Below are 16,770 nucleotides of genomic sequence, written 5' to 3' on the forward strand. Positions count from 1 at the left end.
CCAAAGTGCTGGGATTACAGGCGTGAGCCACCGGGCCTGGCTAGTCTCCCACTTTCATTGTGGCATTTTGTATTTTTCCTTTTAATTCAGTCAACTTTTGCTTCTATGTTTTGAAATGACGTTACTGAATACATACAGGTTTAAAATTATCACAGCTTCCTAGTGAATCGAAAACAACATATTTGTCTGGATGTATTTCCTTTTCTTCCTTATACAAAAGCTAGTGTCATTTACAAACCTGTCCTTCATGTAATGTTTTTGATTTCTTCGTGAAACCTCTACTGCTAAGTGAACAATCATTAATTGGAAAAAATATTTGCACTAATTCCAGTTAAAAAATTGGCTGGGCGTGGTGGCTCACGTCTGTAATCCAAGCACTTTGGAGGCCAAGGCAGGTGTATCACCTGACGTCGGGAGTTCAAGACCAGCCTGGCCAACATGGTGAAAACCTGTCTATACTAAAAATATAAAAATTAGCTGGGTGTGGCGGTGTGCACCTGTAATCTCAGCTACTTGGGAGGCTGAGGCAGGAGAATCATTTGCCCGGAGATCCCAGGAGATCCCGGGAGGCGGAGGTTGCAGTGAGCCATGATCACGCCATTGTACTCCAGCTTGGGTGACAAGAGCGAAACCCTGTCTACACACACACACACACACACACACACACACACACACACACACAGTTTTAAGCAATGCGGTGGCATGATCAGACAATGCTTTTTTTTTTTTTTTGAGGCAGAGTCTCTCTCACCCAGGCTGGAGTACAGTGGCATGATCTTGGCTCACTGCAACCTCCACCTCCCAGGTTCAAGCAATTCTCCCACATCAGCCTCCTGAATAGCTGGGCTAACAGGCAGCCGCCACCGTGCCTGGCTAATTTTTGTATTTTTTGTAGAGATGGGATTTCACCATATTGGTCAGGCTGGTCTCGAACTCCTGACCTCACTCAGGTGATCCACCCGCCTTGGACTCCTAAAATGCAAGGATTGCAGGCGTGAGCCACCACACCTGGCCGAGACCATACTTTTAAGAAATTTTTCTAGCATCTGGTGTAGGGAGATTGTATCCAGAAGTACAAGTCTTGAAAGAGAAAGGCCAGGAGACTAATGTGTCCAAGCAAAAGACAAAGAGGTCAGTGGGGCAGAACCGAGTCCTGACAGAGGCCCAAATGCACACAGAATTCTGAGGAGGATTAAGGTAGTGTCTGAAAACTGTGGGGGTGAGGTGAGCTGCTCAACAAATAATTTTGAGACAGTTTCAACCAGGGGAAAAGAGTGAAGTTGTATCCCTGTTTCACTCCATATGTAAAAATAAAATTCAGATGGACCAAAGATTCAAACATAAGAAGTGAAAGAAGAAAAACAATATTGAAGGAAACATGAGTGAATTGAAAGAAATAACCAGGCAGGGCGCGGTGGCTCACGCCTGTAATCCCAGCGCTTTGCGTGGCCAAGGCAGGTGGATCATGAGGTCAAGAGATGGAGACCACCCTGGCCAACATGGTGAAACCCTGTCTCTACTAAAAAAAAATACAAAAATTAGCCGGGTGTGGTGGCACTTGCTTGTAGTCCCAGCTACTCGGGAGGCTGAGGCAGGAGAATCACTTGAACCTGGGAGGCGGAGGTTGCAGTGAGCCAAAGATCACGTCATTGCGCTCCAGTCTGGCGATAGGGTGAGACTCCATTTCAAACAAAAACAAAAACAACAAAAAAAGAGAAATAACCTGGAGGAGGATGACACAAAGCTGACGTCATAAAGGAAAAAGAATTTGACTACATCAAAAAATGTAGATGTGGGGAAAATAGCACATGCAGGGCGAAGGACCAGCTGCGGGCGAGGCAGGATCTGCAGCACGTGGCCAGCTTCTCCGGGGTGGAGGAAGCCTCTCACAAATAAATAAGAAAAGAATATCTTTTCGGCTGGGTGAGGTGACTCACGCCTGTAATCCCAGCACTTTGGGAGGCCGAGGCGGGTGGATCACGAGGTCAAGAGATCGAGACCATCCTGATCAACATGGTGAAATCCCGTCTCTACTAAAAATACAAAAAATTAGCTGGGCATGGTGGTGCGTGCCTGTAATCCCAGCTACTCAGGAGGCTGAGGCAGGAGAATTGCTTGAACCCAGGAGGTGGAGGTTGCAGTGAGCCGAAATTGTAGCACTGCACTCCAGCCTAGCACCTGGTGACAGAGCGAGACTCTGTCTCAAAAAAAAAGAAAAGAAAAGAATATCTTTTCATAAAAATGAATAATATATATGAGTAGGCAGTAAACAAAAGAGGCTTGACCTCACTCATGATTTAAAGATAATTTTGGGGCTGAGCTTGGTGGCTCACGCCTATAATCCCAGCACTCTGGGAGGCTAAGATGGGAAGATTACTTGAGCCCAGGAGTTCAAGACCAGCCTGGGAAACATAGTGAGACATCATCTCTATAATTTTTTTTTTTTTTTAATTAGCCAGGCCTTGGCCGGGCTCGGTGTCTTACGCCTGTAATCTCAGCACTTTGGGAGGCTGAGGCAGGCAGATCATGAGGTCAGGAGTTCGTAACCAGCCTGACCAACATGGTGAAACCTTGTCTCTACTAAAAATACAAAAATTAGCCCGGCGTGGTAGCACACACCTGTAACCTCAGGATGCTGAGGCAGAATTGCTTGGACCTGGAAGACAGAGGTTGCAGTGAGCTGAGATCTCACCACTGCAGTCCAGCCTGGGAGACAGAGTCAGACCTTGTCTCAATAAAACAAAAACTAAAAAATAATTTTGAAACAAGATGATGAGATACTCTTAAGGATGAAAATGTCTGTACAGTCAGTCCAGGCAACACTGCGTATGGGGAAATAACCCTTCCCCCACGCTGCTGCTGGAGTGTGAATTGGCAGAACCCCTTTGGGAAGTCATCTATCATCATCTATTTTTCCCCAAAAAATTTAAAATTTTTGAGGTCAGGAGTTAGAGACCGGCCTGGCCAACGTGGCCAAACCTCATCTCAATTAAAAATACAAAAAATTAGCCAGGCATGGTGGCGGGCACCTGTAATCCCAGCTGTGTGTGGGAGACTGAGACAGAGAATCTCTTGAACGTGGGAGGCAGAGGTTGTAGTGAGCCAAGATTGCACCACTGCACTCCAGCCTGGGCAATAGAGTGAGGCCCCGTCTTAAAAAAAAAGAGAAATAAACAAATTGCAGACGTAAGTATAATTCAACTCTAAACGTTTCAGCATACATATCAACAAAATGTGTTTGTGTTTCTTTTTTAAGGTAATATTTACATACAGTGACATGCACAGATTCTAAGTGGACTGCTCGCTCATTCAGTGTGTTTTGACACAGGAACACCTTTGTAATTCAAACACCTGTCAAGATATAGAATATTTTCATCATTCCAGAAAGTTCCTTCTAGTCTTTTCCTAGTTAGTCCCATCCTCTGAAGCAAACTTTTTTTTTTTTTTTTTGAGACAAGAGTTTCGCTCTTGTTGCCCAGGCTGGAGTGCAATGGCGCATTCTCGGCTCACCGCAACCTCCACCTCCTGGGTTCAAGTGATTCTCTTGTTTCAGCCTCCCAAGTAGCTGGGATTACAGGCATGTGCCACCACGCCCAGCTAACTTTTTGTATTTTTAGTAGAGACAGGATTTTACCATGTTGGCCTCAATCTCTTGACCGTGTGATCCACCTGCCTCAGCCTCCCAAAGTGCTGGGATTACAGGTGTGAGCCACTGCGCCCGGCGCAAATTTTTTAATTATAGATTAGTGTTGCTGGTTCTAGACCCTCATATAAATGGAGTTATACAATAGATGTCTTTCATGTAAGGCTTCTGTCACTCAGCATAATAATTGTTATTGTTATTGTTGTTTTGAGATGGAGTCTGGCTGTCGCCCGGGCTGGAGTGCAGTGGCACAATCTTGGTTCACTGCAACCTCCACCTCCCAAGTTCAAGTGATTCTCCTGTATCAGCCTCCCGAGTAGCTGGGTTTACAGGCGCTAGCCACCACTATGTCGGGCTAATTTTTGTATTTTTAGTAGAGACAGGGTTTCACCATGTTGGCCAGGCTGGTCCCGAACTCCTGACCTCAAGTGATCCGCCTGCCTCAGCCTCCCAAAGTGCTGAGATGACAGGCATGAGCCACTGTGCCTGGCCAGCATAATGGTTTTTGAGATTCATCACGTTGCTGTATATCTGTTCATTCCTCTTTACTTCTGAGTAGTATTCTATTGTCGGAATATACCACAGTTGGCTCTTCCATTCTCCTGTTGACGGTCATTTGGATTGTTTGCAGTTTGGGGCTATTCTGAATAACGCTGGTATAAGACATTCTTGTGCAGGTAGTTTTGGGGACACATGTTTTCTCTTGGGTCACTTGGAGGGGGTACCTAGAACACAGGCAGGCCTTCTTCCTGGGGCTCATCATCTACTGTAACTTTGGTGCAAGACGCAGTGATGTGGTTATGTGCTGCGTGCCAGGTGTGGACATGCCAGTGAGGGGTGTGAGGAGGCGGGAAGTGCTTCTTTGAGGAGAGAGAGCTAGGGAAGGCTTCTTGGAGCAGGGGGTGGGTGCGGGGGACGCTCTAGTACCGGCACAGCTTGGTTTAGTATGAGGATCAGAGGCTCTGGTCAGATGTACCTGCGCCCACTCTCCCTCTCACACGCACAGAAAGAGCCTTGGGAATCTCACTTTTCTCAGCTGAACAACAGGGTAAATGACATCACAGGATTTGGTGGGATAATGAGTAAAAACCCTCTTTCGGCCGGGCGTGGTGGCTCATTTTGAGAGGCTGAGGCAGGCGGATCACCTGAGTTGGGAAGTTCGAGACCAGCCTGGCCAACATGGTGAAACCCCGTCTCTACTACGAAACATACAAAATTAGCCAGGTGTGGTGGCGCGTGCCTGTAATCCCCGCTACTCGGGAGGCTAACGCAGGAGAACTGCTTGAACCCAGGAGGCGGAGGTTGCGGTGAGCCAAGATTGCGCCATTGCCCTCCAGCCTGGGTAACAAGAGCGAAACTCCATCTCAAAAACAAAAAGGCCTCTTTCATGAAATGCTGCTCTTTTCCCCACAGGCCTGGCCCCACTGGCCGCCTTCAATGTGGATGTGGCCCAGCCCTGGCTCACAGCCAAGGGAGGTGTCCCGTTCGTGCTCAGCTCCCTTCTGCACCAAGACCCCAGCACCAACCAGACCTGGTGAGTAGGACCGGTGGGCAGGAGGCCTTCAGACTCAAGGGCTTCCGGGGAGCCTGAGATGGGCCCAGAGTTGGCCATGACATCCCACCCATAGGCAGGAGAGGAACTCCTTTCTCTTCCAAAAGTGCTTGCAGGAGAAAGAGAGAGGGCATGAGAAAGGCGGTGGGCATCGAACCCCAGCCCCACACCTCACTGGGCCTCTGCCTGCTCCACTGCTTAGGGAGAGGCTGGACTTAAAAACCATTTTTAGGGCCGGGCGCGGTGGCTCACGCCTGTAATCCCAGCACTTTGGGAGGCCGAGGCGGGTGGATCACGAGGTCAAGAGATTGAGACCATCCTGGTCAACATGGTGAAACCCCGTCTCTACTAAAAATACAAAAAATTAGCTGGGCATGGTGGTGCGTGCCTGTAATCCCAGCTACTCAGGAGGCTGAGGCAGGAGAATTGCCTGAACCCAGGAGGTGGAGGTTGCGGTGAGCCGAGATCGCGCCATTGCACTCCAGCCTGGGTAACAACAGCGAAACTCTGCCTCAAAAAAAAAAAAAGAAAAGAAAAGAAAAAGAAAAAAAAAATTAAGTAAAAATTATCTGAATGTGCTGCTGCCTGCCTGTAGTCCCACCTACTCAGGAGGCTGAGGCAGGAGGACCACTTGGGCCCAGGAGGTGGAGGCTGTAGGGAGCCATGATTGCACCACTGCACTCCAGCCTGTCTCCAAAACAAAAAGCAAAACACCCTGAAACTCTGAGGCACAAGAGTGCGGCGGTTAGGAGGCGGGCTGTGGTTCTGGCGGTCACGGTTCCCGACATCTTCGCCGTGTATCCGCTGTGCAGCCTCAGCAAGGCGCTCGGGCCCTAGCCTCAGCTTCTCTCTACAATCAGCCTGGATATTCCCTGCTTTACAGAATGGTGGTGAAGACTGTTTGAGGTAATACATGCAAAGGGCTTAGCACAATCGCCGGCCACATTCGTGCTCACTAAACATTACCTTATATTTTTAAAATATCATCTGTGCCCACCTATTAGATAAGCAAAACATAAAATCTGCCAATGCTGCTGGTTAGGTTGCGGTGAAATGGGAACGTGTGGAGGGTGAATTAGTGTCAGCACCTTGGAGAGCAGTTTTGCCACATCTGCTCAAGCTGAGGATGCGTGTGGCCTCTGCCAATTCCACTCCCAGATTCCCAACTCGAGAGAAATTCCCAGACACTTATAAAGATGTCTGTGGCAGCATGGCCTGGAATCATGAAAGACTGACAATATTCCTCATTAGGACAATGCGAGAAATACTGATGTGACTCATACAAGGCAATACTAAAAGCAGATGCCCTGGATGAAGCCAGTGCAGTGGCTGTTAGCCCGGATCGGTCTGGAACGTATTGTCAGATGAAAAGGCCAAGTTGCAGAATGAAATATACAGTGGTCAGCGGGGGCAGCGGCTCACCTGTAATCCCAGCACTTCGGGAGGCCAAGGCGGGCGGATCACAGGAGGCCAGGAGTTCGAGACCTGCCTGGGTAACATAGTGAGACCCTGTCTACAAAAGATATAAAAAAATCAGCCAGACGTGGTGGCTCAAGTCTGTAGTCTGTCCCAGCTACTTGGGAGGCTGAGGTGAGAGAATCGCTTGAGCCTGGGGTGGGGGTCGAGGCTGCCGTGAGCTGTGACTGTGCCACTGGACTTCAGCCTGGGTGACAGAGTGAGACCCTGTCTCAAAAAAAAAGAAGTAAGTAAACTATGCATTCCCTCAGATGGTGATGGTGGTTGTGTGCGGATGTAGGAGTATGTCTGTAGTTAGAAGCTCTGGGGTAAAAGTCATGAGATTTGAGGCTCATTTTTTTTTTTAGATGGAGTCTCCTTCTGCCACCAGGCTGGAGTGCAGCACTGCGATATTGGCTCACTGCAACCTCGGCTCACTGCAACCTCCACCTCCCTGGTTCAAGTGATTCTCCTCCTCAGCCTCCCAAGTAGCTGGGACTATAGGCGCCCGCCACCACGCCCAGCTAATTTTTGTATTTTTAGTAGAGATGGGGTTTCACCATGTTGACCAGGCTGGTCTCAAACTCCTGACCTCAGGTGATCCAGCTGCCTCGGCCTCCCAAAGTGTTGGGGTGACAGGTGTGAGCCACCGCACCTGGCCCAAGATGACTTCTAGAGTTACGTTGTTTTTTTTTGAGACGGAGTTTCGCTCTTGCTACCCAGGCTGGAGTGCAATGGCGAAATCTTGGCTCACCGCAACCTCCGCCTCCTGGGTTCAAGCAATTCTCCTGCCTCAGCCTCCTGAATAGCTGGGACTACAGGCGCGCGCCACCATGCCCAGCTAATTTTTGTATTTTTAGTAGAGACAGGGTTTCACCATGTTGACCAGGATGGTCTCGATCTCTTGACCTCGTGATCCACCCGCCTCGGCCTCCCAAAGTGCTGGGATTACAGGCGTGAGCCACCGCGCCCGGCCTAGTTGCGTTGTTTTAAAGCCGGATCTGCTCAAGGTTTATGTCTCACATATTGCTGTTAATTTCAATCCAAGGCGGCCATTTCTGCCCCACTTTTTTCTGGATGGTCATAGGGCTTTTCCTGTGCATACTCTCCCACTGAGCCAGGTGCAGACCCAGCCTAGGCTGGCTACCTCCTCGCCCCACCCCAACCCACCCAATTGCTTTGCTTCTGCCCAGTCGTCAACGGTTTCCTTCATACCTAGCACACAGGGGAGCAAGTGAGCCCAGGGTCCAAACAGGCGCCAGCTCTGGCACTGGACAGAGCCAGATGAGGCTCCTGGCTGGGCAGAGCAGGAGCTCTACTTGGTAGAGAATTGGTGGGCAGTGACGGCTCCTGATGCAGCCTCAGAGGTCCTGGGACTGGGGCCATGACCCCGACAGCTAGCCAGGCAGACTTGGACCCTGTGATACCGTGAAATGTTTATTTGGTATTTCAAGACTGAATATATATTTTACCATGTAACAGATAAAAGTATATTTGGTCTCAAAATAAATATTTGGTCCCATTTTTTGGCATACACTCCTAAAATCTTTGGAATCGCCAAAGTAATAAATGTGTATTTCTTTGCAAATGAGTTGATGGGTGACTGGCAGCCCCCAGGTAGCTGCACCCCCATCTTCCAGGAGGGGAGAGGGGCTGAAGGTTAAGTTGATCACCAGTGGCCAATGATTTCATCAATCATGCCTATGTAAAGAGGCCCCCATAAAAACTCAAAAGGACGGGGTTTAGGGAGCTTCTGGGCAGCAGAGCAGGTAGAAGTTCCTGGAGGGTGGCGCCAGGAGAGAGAGTGGAAGCTTTGCCCCCACCCCCACTTTGCCTTATGCATCTCCTCATCTGTATCCTTTATAGTATCCTTTAAAAAAAAAAAAAGGAGTCTCGCTCTTGTTGCCCAGGTTGGAGTGCAATGGCACAATCTCAGCTCACTGCAACCTCCGCCTCCCAGATTCAAGCGATTCTCCTGCCTTAGCCTCCCAAGTAGCTGCAGTATCACCAGTTTGGACAGGCTGGTCTTGAACTCCTGAACTCCTGATCTGCCCACCAACATGGTGAAACCCCGTCTCTCCTAAAAATACCAAAAAATTAGCCGAGTGTGGTGATGGACACCTGTAATCCCAGGTACTTGGGAAAGGCAGGAGAATTGCTTGAACCCGGAAGGCAGAGGTTGCAGTGAGCCAAGACTGTACTAGTGCACTCTGGCCTGGGCAACAAGAATGAAATTCTATATCAAAAAAAAAAAAAAGAGACTGGATGCGGTGGCTCACACCTGTAATCCCGGCACTTTGGGAGGCCAAGGCGGGTAGATCATGAGGTCAAGAGATCGAGACCATCCTGGTCAACGTGGTGAAACCTTGTCTCTACTAAAAAATACAAAAATTAGCTGGGCGTGGTGGCGTGTGCCTGTAGTCCCAGCTACTCGGGAGGCTGAGGCAGGAGAATCACTTGAACCAGGGAGTTAGAGGTTGCAGTGAGCCGAGATTGCGCCACTGCACTCCAGCCGGGCGACAGAGTGAGACTCTGTCTCAAAAAAAAGGAAAGGAAATAAGAATGCACACCTCATAAGCAAGCAGCTCAGCGAGTGTACACAGAGTGAAGCACCATGTAAGCAGTGTGCAGATCAAGGGCACGTGAGCTGCCTGGCCTGAGCCTCCTCTAAGCCCCGCACCTGCTTCCAGACGCATCTGGTGCCAAGAGTGACCCCCTGCTGACTTTCATCTCCATGGCTTAGTCTCTCCTGGTTTTGAATTTAATAGAAATGAGGCAGACAGTGTGTGAGCTGCTACAGCACGCTCCTCTCACTCCAGGTAAGGCCTGTGAATATCCATCACGTTGCCCGAGGCGGTACTTCCGGCTGCCATGGTTTTCCATCGTGTGCACAGCACTGATGATTGGCATTTGGGCAGTGCCCTTGGGCTGTGAGGAACAGCACTGATGTGAGCCTCCTTGGAGTCTTGCTCTATCGCCAGGCTGGAGTGCAGCGGTTCAATCTCAGCTCACTGCAACCTCCACCTCCCGGGTTCAAGCGATTCTCGAGCCACAGCCTCTGGAGTAGCTGGAATTACATGTACGCCACCACACCCAGCTAGGTTTTGTATTTTTAGTAGAGCCGGGGGTTTCACCATGTTGGTCATGACGGTCTCGATCTCCTGACCTTGTGATCCACCCGCCTTGGCCTCCCAAAGTGCTGGGATTACAGGCGCACGCCACCACACCCAGCATCTTTTTTCTTTTTTTACCCCTTAGAGTTGATCCCAAAGAATGTACTCGTTTTGGGGGAGGGCGTCTGTGCTCAGGAGGGGAATTGCTGGGTCAGGGGTTAAGCAGTGGGTTCCGCATTCAGTTTTCCAAACTGTTTGCGGTGCATGAGCAGGTTTCAGAGTTAGCTGTAACTGTCTCCTACCCTGTTCCCTCCCACGCCTCAGCCCCAGGTCCCGCCAACTTTCACACCTCCTCCCTCAGAAGCCTAAAGGCCACGGTGCAGGGGGTGTGTGAAGCCGGGGGCACAGAGGGCTCTGAGTCCACCAGGGGTTGGGGAGGGCCCAGCGGGGCTCCCTGAACAGCAGACCTCCCTGAACACCTGCTGAAGCAGTAAGGGGCTCCCATGTTTGAACGTGCTGGCGGGGAGGATGTGGTGGGAGGCACTTCTGGGTTCCTGCCTCAGATGGGGGTCTGAGACCACGGGCCTGCTGCACGGGGCAGGAAGCGCACTGGCTCGTCACCACGGCCTGAGAAAGAGGAAGGGGCCAGGGGCGCCCACACGTGCCTCTCACTCACTCACGTGGTCTGTCCTAAAATATAAGAGGTGTGCACCGGTGCATCATGGGTGTTGGCTGCCACAGAAGGTATCGGAGGGACAGACAGCAGACACAGAAATAGACCCCGAGGGCCGGGCTTGGTGGCTCACGCCTGTAATCCCAGCACTTTGGGAGGCCGAGCCCAGCGGATCACTTGAGGTCAGGAGTTCGAGAGCAGCCTGGCCAACGTATAGTGAAACCCCGTCTCTACTAAAAATACAAAATTAAAAGTTGGTGGAAATAGTGGCATGAGCCTGTAGTCCCAGCTGCTTGGGAGGCTGAGGCAGGAGAATCACTTGAACCCGGGAGGCGGAGGTTGCGGTGAGCCGAGATCGAACCACTGCACTCCAGCCTGGGCAACAGAGTGAGACTCTGTCTCAAGAAAAAACAAAAAGTAACAGAGCGTGAGAACAGGACAGGTTAGAGCTGGGTGAAGGCAGGATGTGAGCTTCAAGTCAGTGACAAGTTAAAAAGGTTTTTTAACACTTAAATACGAAACACTAAGTAAGGTCGGGCGTGGGGGCTCATGCCTGTAGTCCTAGCGCTTTGGGAGTCCGAGGCGGGTAGATCACCTGAGGTCAGGAGATTGAGACCAGCCTGGCCAACATGGTGAAACCTTGTTTCTACTAAAAATACAAAAATTAGCCAGGCATGGTGGCGGTGCCTGTAGTCCCAGCTACTTGGGAGGCTGAGGCAGGAGAATCGCTTGAACCTGGAAGGCGGAGGTTGCAGTGAACTGAGATTGTGCCACTGCACTCCACCTGGGAAACAGAGCAAGACTCCATCTCAAAAAAACAAACAAAGAAAAAAATACTAATTAAATAAGGAAAGGCGAGAGATGGGCAAGGCTTGCCGGGGCTGCACCCAGCTCAGGGTGTAGGAGGGCCCCTGGGGCTGTCAGCTGATGGCCAGTCCTCTGTCAGAGCTGGTTGGTCAACGTTTACTTGGTTTGTCAGCCACGCGGTCAACAAACCTGTAGACTCCTGGCAGTGCGGGATAAAAGGTGTGGGGAGCAGAGGCAGCTCAGACGGCCCCAGGCCAGGTAATTGCATGATGGTGACATGAATGGCAGTCTTGGGGATGTGCAGTGTGCAGCCTGCACCGCTGTACATGATGGTCTCTTGGGAACTCACAGTCCAGGTGGGAAGAAAGGATGGGGTGGGTGGGGGGCCCAGTAGCCCGGGCTGCTGCAGGGTCTGGAGGTTCTGCACTTCCTTTGGGAAGGCTTCCTGAGGAGCTGGGGTTTGGGATGTTTGCTCTGCAGGAGAAGGCGTTGCAGGCCGAGGAAGCAGCGTGGGCAGAGGGCTGCAGAGGAGAGAGGCTGGCGCTGGCCCAGGCCTGCACCATCTCCACCAAAACGTGGTCTGGGGTGGAGTGTAGTTTGACCCCACCCTTTATGGGGGAGCAGGGAAGGAGATGCTGGGTCCCGCGCTGAGGTTACAGCTGGAGACAGAGGCAGGGTTGCTAAGGAAACGACCTAATTTGGGGCTCAGCTGCAGAGCCTGAACAGAGGAGCAGCTGTCAGCTGCACCCAGCCCTCCGCCCTCAGCCCTGCCCCAGATTAGCCCCCTCAGCTGTGGCTCGGGCTGTGGTTCAATAGTCATTCAACAAATCCTTACTGAGCCCCTGTTCTGTGCCAGCCATGGCCCCGGGTCCTGGGAATAACGTGGTGAACAAGACAGACAAGATCCTTGGGGAGCCTACTGTCTGGTGGGAGGACAGATAAGGAGGCCAACAAGTCAACAAGGCGCTGTCAGATGATGACAAGTTCAGAAGGAAATCAAACAGGGTGACTGGAGGCAGAGTAGCTGGGCCGTGAGGCGGGCAGGGTGGAGAAAGCATTTATCAGGAGGTGACAGGCAAGGCTGACGAAAGAAGAAGCCAACCTTGGGGAGAGTGGAAGGTGAGGGTTCTGGGCACAGGGAACAGCACGGCGGAGGGAACAGCACGGTGGAGGGAGCAGCACGGTGGAGGGAGCAGCACGGTGGAGGGAGCAGCACGGTGGAGGGAACAGCACGGTGGAGGGAACAGCATGATGAGGGAACAGCACAGTGAGGGAGAAGCATGGTGGAGGGAATAGCACGGTGAAGAAAAAGCATGGTGCCGGGAACGGCCTGGTGGAGGACCTGAGGCAGAAAATACTGGTGCTGGTCGCCCAGGATCTGGGGCTGCCACTGACAGAGGGGACATGGTGTAAACTACATGGGTAGGCCAGGTGCTTGGCTCATGCCTGAAACTCACTGTAACTCACTGGGCTCGCTCCCAGCACTTTGGGAGGCCAAGGCAGGAAGATTCCCTGAGCCCAGGAGTTCAAGACCAGCTAGGGTAACATGGCAAAACCCTACCTCTAAAATATAAGAAAAGTATTGGCTGGATGTGGTGGCTTACGCCTGTAACCCCAGCACTTTGGGAGGCTGAGGTGGCCGGATCACCTGAGGTCAGGAGTTCAAGACCAGCCTGGCCAACATGGCGAAATCCTGTCTCTACTAAAATTGCAAAAATAGGCTGGGCATGGTGGTGGGTGCCTATAATCCCAGCTACTTGAGAGGCTGAGGCAGGAGTATCGCTTGAACCCAGGAGGTGGAGGTTTCCGTGAGCCGAGATCGCACCACTGCACTTCAGCCTGGGCAACAGAGTGAGACACTTCAGTCTAAAGCAAAAAGAAAAAAGAAAGAATTTGGAGAAAGAAGCAACCGGGTTGGCAGGTGGACTGGATGTAGAGATGAGTGGAAACGTGCGGGAAGCGAGGACGGCCCCTGAGCTCCTCCTTTAGAACCTAATGGTTGCTGGTGCCATTTGCTGCGGAGGAAGATGAGAAGAAGCCGACTTGGGAGGAAAGACCACTAGTCCTGTGTGTTTCCTATTGATGCTGTAACAAGTTACCACAAATGGAGTGGCTTACAACAACACAAGTTTATTATCTTTTTTTTTCCACTCTGTCACACAGGCTGCAGTGCAGTGGTGCGATCTTGGCTCACGGAAACCTCCACCTCCTGGGTTCAAGCAATTCTCCTGTCTCAGCCTCCCGAGTAGCTGGGACTACAGGCGTGCACCACCATGCCCAGCTAATTTCTGTATTTGTAGTAGAGATGGAGTTTCGTCCTTTTGGCCTGGTTGGTCTTGAACTCCTGACCTCAGGTGATCTGCCCGCCTCGACCTCCTGAAGTGCTGGGATTACAGGTGTGAGCCACTGTGCCCGGCTGCAACTTTATTATCTTGTGGTTTTGGAGGCCAGAAGTCTGAAAAGGTGTCAGCAGGGCTGGGTGCCTTCTAGAAGCCCTGGGGGAGAATCCGTTTTCTTGCCTGTTTTGGCTTCTGGAAGCTGCCTGCACTCCTTGGCTCACAGCCTCCTCCTCTGCCTTCAACCTGCAGCACAGCAAGCTTCGCATCTTTCTCCGACTCTGATTCTCCTGACTCCCTCGTAGAAGGGCCCTTGTGATTGCAGGGGGCTGCCCAGATCATCCCGGATAACCTGCACCTCGTGATCCTTAATGTATTTAATCACATCTACAAATATCCCTTTTGCCATAAAGGCAACACAGTCACAGGTTCTGGGGAATCGGACGTGGACATCTTTGGGGGACCATTATTCTGCTTGCCATAGCAGATGGCAGGGTGGGAATTTCAGCATTTATAGGTGTATTGAAGCCATACAAGGGATCACTAGGACAGTGTGCCAGCAAGGAAGACAATGACCCGGCCCCAGGGTTCTGGTGGCAGATAGAGTTTAGACAGCAAACGTGCCAGTGAAGGCTTCTGAGGAGTGAGGAGCGAGTAGGGGAAATCCAGAAGAAAGTGTTTTAAGAAGCCGGGCGTAATGGCTCTCGCCTGTCATCCCAGCACTTTTGGAGGCCGAGGCGGGCAGATCACCTGAGGTCGAGAGTTCAAGACCACCCTGACCAACATGGAGAAACCCCATCTCTACTAAAAATATAAAAAATGCTGGGCGCGGTGGCTCACACCTGTAATCCAAGCACTTTAGAGGCCAAGGCGGGCGGATCACCTGAGGTCAGGAGTTCAAGACCAGCCTGACCAACATGGTGAAACCCTGTCTTAAAAAAATAAAAAATAAAAAAATAAAAAAGGGCCGGGCGCGGTGGCTCACGCCTGTAATCCCAGCACTTTGGGAGGCCAAGGCGGGTGGATCACAAGGTCAAGAGATCGAGACCATCCTGGTCAACATGGTGAAACCCCGTCTCTACTAAAAATACAAAAAATTAGCTGGGCAGGGTGGCGCATGCCTGTAATCCCAGCTACTCAGGAGGCTGAGGCAGGAGAATTGCCTGAACCCGGGAGGTGGAGGTTGCGGTGAGCCGAGATCGCGTGATTACACTCCAGCCTGGGTAACAAGAGCGAAACTCCGTCCCCAAAAAAAAAAAAAAAATTAGCTGGGCATGGTGGCACAACGCCTGTAATCCCAGCCACTCAGGAGGCTGAGGCAGGAGAGTCACTTGAACCCGGGAGGTGGAGGTTGCGGTGAGCCGAGATCGCGCGATTACACTCCAGCCTGGGTAACAAGAGCTAAACTCCGTCTCAAAAAAAAAAAAAAAAAAATTAGCTGGGCATGGTGGCACAACGCCTGTAATCCCAGCCACTCAGGAGGCTGAGGCAGGAGAGTCACTTGAACCCAGGAGGTGGAGGTTGCAGTGAGCCGAGATTGCACCACTGCACTCCAGCCTGGGGAACAAGAGTGAAACTCCATCTCTAAATAAATAAATAGAAAAAAGAAAGGGTTTCAGGGAGATGGTTGCTTATGTCCAGGCCTTCTGAGAGGTCGAGGAAGGTGAGGACAGCGAGGGGACCGCTGGATGTGGCATTGTGGGGACCGAGTGGAGGAGGCTGGAAGTCCCAGTCAGAGTCAGAGGCTAGAGCCTGGTCAGAGGCTGGAAGTCCGAGTCGGGTGGCTGAGTTGGGGGTGGGCGGAAGCACACACAGGGGTAGACCTCGTTATTATCCGGTAAGCCATGCCGACGTGTGGACAGCCTTCATAACTGGTTAACATGTAGTGACGGGAGGAAGTGAAGACAGTATCTCATGTCTGTCCCAACCCACTGTAGCCACATCATGACCTTTGAAAGCACAACGAATTATGAGCTTCCTGCCACCATCCTCCAATTTTTTTTTTTTTTTTGAGACAGAGTTTTGTTCTTGTTGCCCAGGCTGGAGTGCAGTGGTGTGATCTCAGCTCACCACAACCTCCGCCTCCTGGGTTCAAGTGATTCTCCTGCCTCAGCCTCCCGAGTAGCTGGGATTACAGGCGTGCACCACCACGCCCAGCTAATTTTGTATTTTTGTGTGTGTGTGTGTGTGTGGAGCTATGGCTTCTCCATGTGGGTCAGGCTGGTCTCGGACTCCCGACCTCAGGTGATCCACCCACCTCGGCCTCCCAGACTGCTGGGATTATAGGCATGAGCCATCACGTCCGGCCACACTCCCCCTTTATAAAGTCCTCCATGGCTCCCTACTGCCATCCACAGAAATACCTTGAACTTGGTTCACTGTTACCACCCAGCGTTGGGTCCCCTTCCCCCTGTCCCCTGTTACAACCCCAGGAGCTCACTCCTGCCTCCAGACAGCTCAGTGCTGCCTGGGGAACCTGGATGGCGAGAATGTTTAGGCTGTCACTGGACTCTGCCATCTCCCTGGTCTGGGGCTGGTTGGGGTCAAGAAGTTTGCAGTCAGGAGTCATATCTCCTGAGGCTGTCTTAATCAGGCTGAGGCAGCCACCCCCAAACCTCCAGTTCTTTTGATTTTTTTCTTTTCTTTCTTTTTTTTTTTCTGAGGCAAAGTCTCACTTTGTTGCCCAGGCTAGAGTGCAGTGGCATCATCTCGGCTTACTGGAACCTCCACCTCCCAGGTTAAAGCAATTTTCCTGTCTCAGCCTCCCAAGTAGCTGGGACTACAGGTGCCTGCCACGACACCCGACTAATTTTTGTATTTTTAGTAGAGATGGAGTTTCACCATGTTGGTCAGGCTGGTCTCAAACTCCTGACCTCAGGAGATCTGCCTGCCTCGGCCTCCCAAAGTGCTGGGATTACAGGCGTGAGCCACTGCGCCTGGCCTCCAACCCTCCAGTTCTGACTGACTCACAGGATAGGGGTACCAGTGTGCTCTTCCCAGGAACCAACGCCAGTCAGGGCAGGTCCCCTGGGTGGACCCCCAGGAAGCCAGGACTGCTCCCAGCAAAGCCAACCCGGCTGGTGGTTCTGGTCTCCCCACCCCTGTCCCCACAAGAGAGCAGAGTTTTTATTAACCATCAGTATCACCTCTTCTTTGTCAGGGTGGGTGAGGGGTTGCATTTAACCATTTCC

At 51.5% G+C, this 16,770-nt stretch overlaps 1 protein-coding gene across 1 annotated transcript in view; it reads left to right on the plus strand.

The window, feature by feature from the left end:
* ITGAE (integrin subunit alpha E) overlaps nt 1–16,770 on the plus strand; it is a 79,441-nt gene that overhangs the window by 12,304 nt on the left and 50,367 nt on the right. The window contains exon 2 of the mRNA XM_064378081.1: nt 5,057–5,177. Within this exon, the coding sequence (XP_064234151.1) occupies nt 5,057–5,177 (121 nt within the window). The remainder of the gene's footprint in view (nt 1–5,056; nt 5,178–16,770) is intronic.

The sequence above is a fragment of the Aotus nancymaae genome, unplaced genomic scaffold, assembly GCF_030222135.1.
Source record: "Aotus nancymaae isolate 86718 unplaced genomic scaffold, 86718_ANA_hifiasm-v0.15.2.pri h1tg000018l, whole genome shotgun sequence".
NCBI classification, from domain to species: domain Eukaryota; kingdom Metazoa; phylum Chordata; class Mammalia; order Primates; family Aotidae; genus Aotus; species Aotus nancymaae.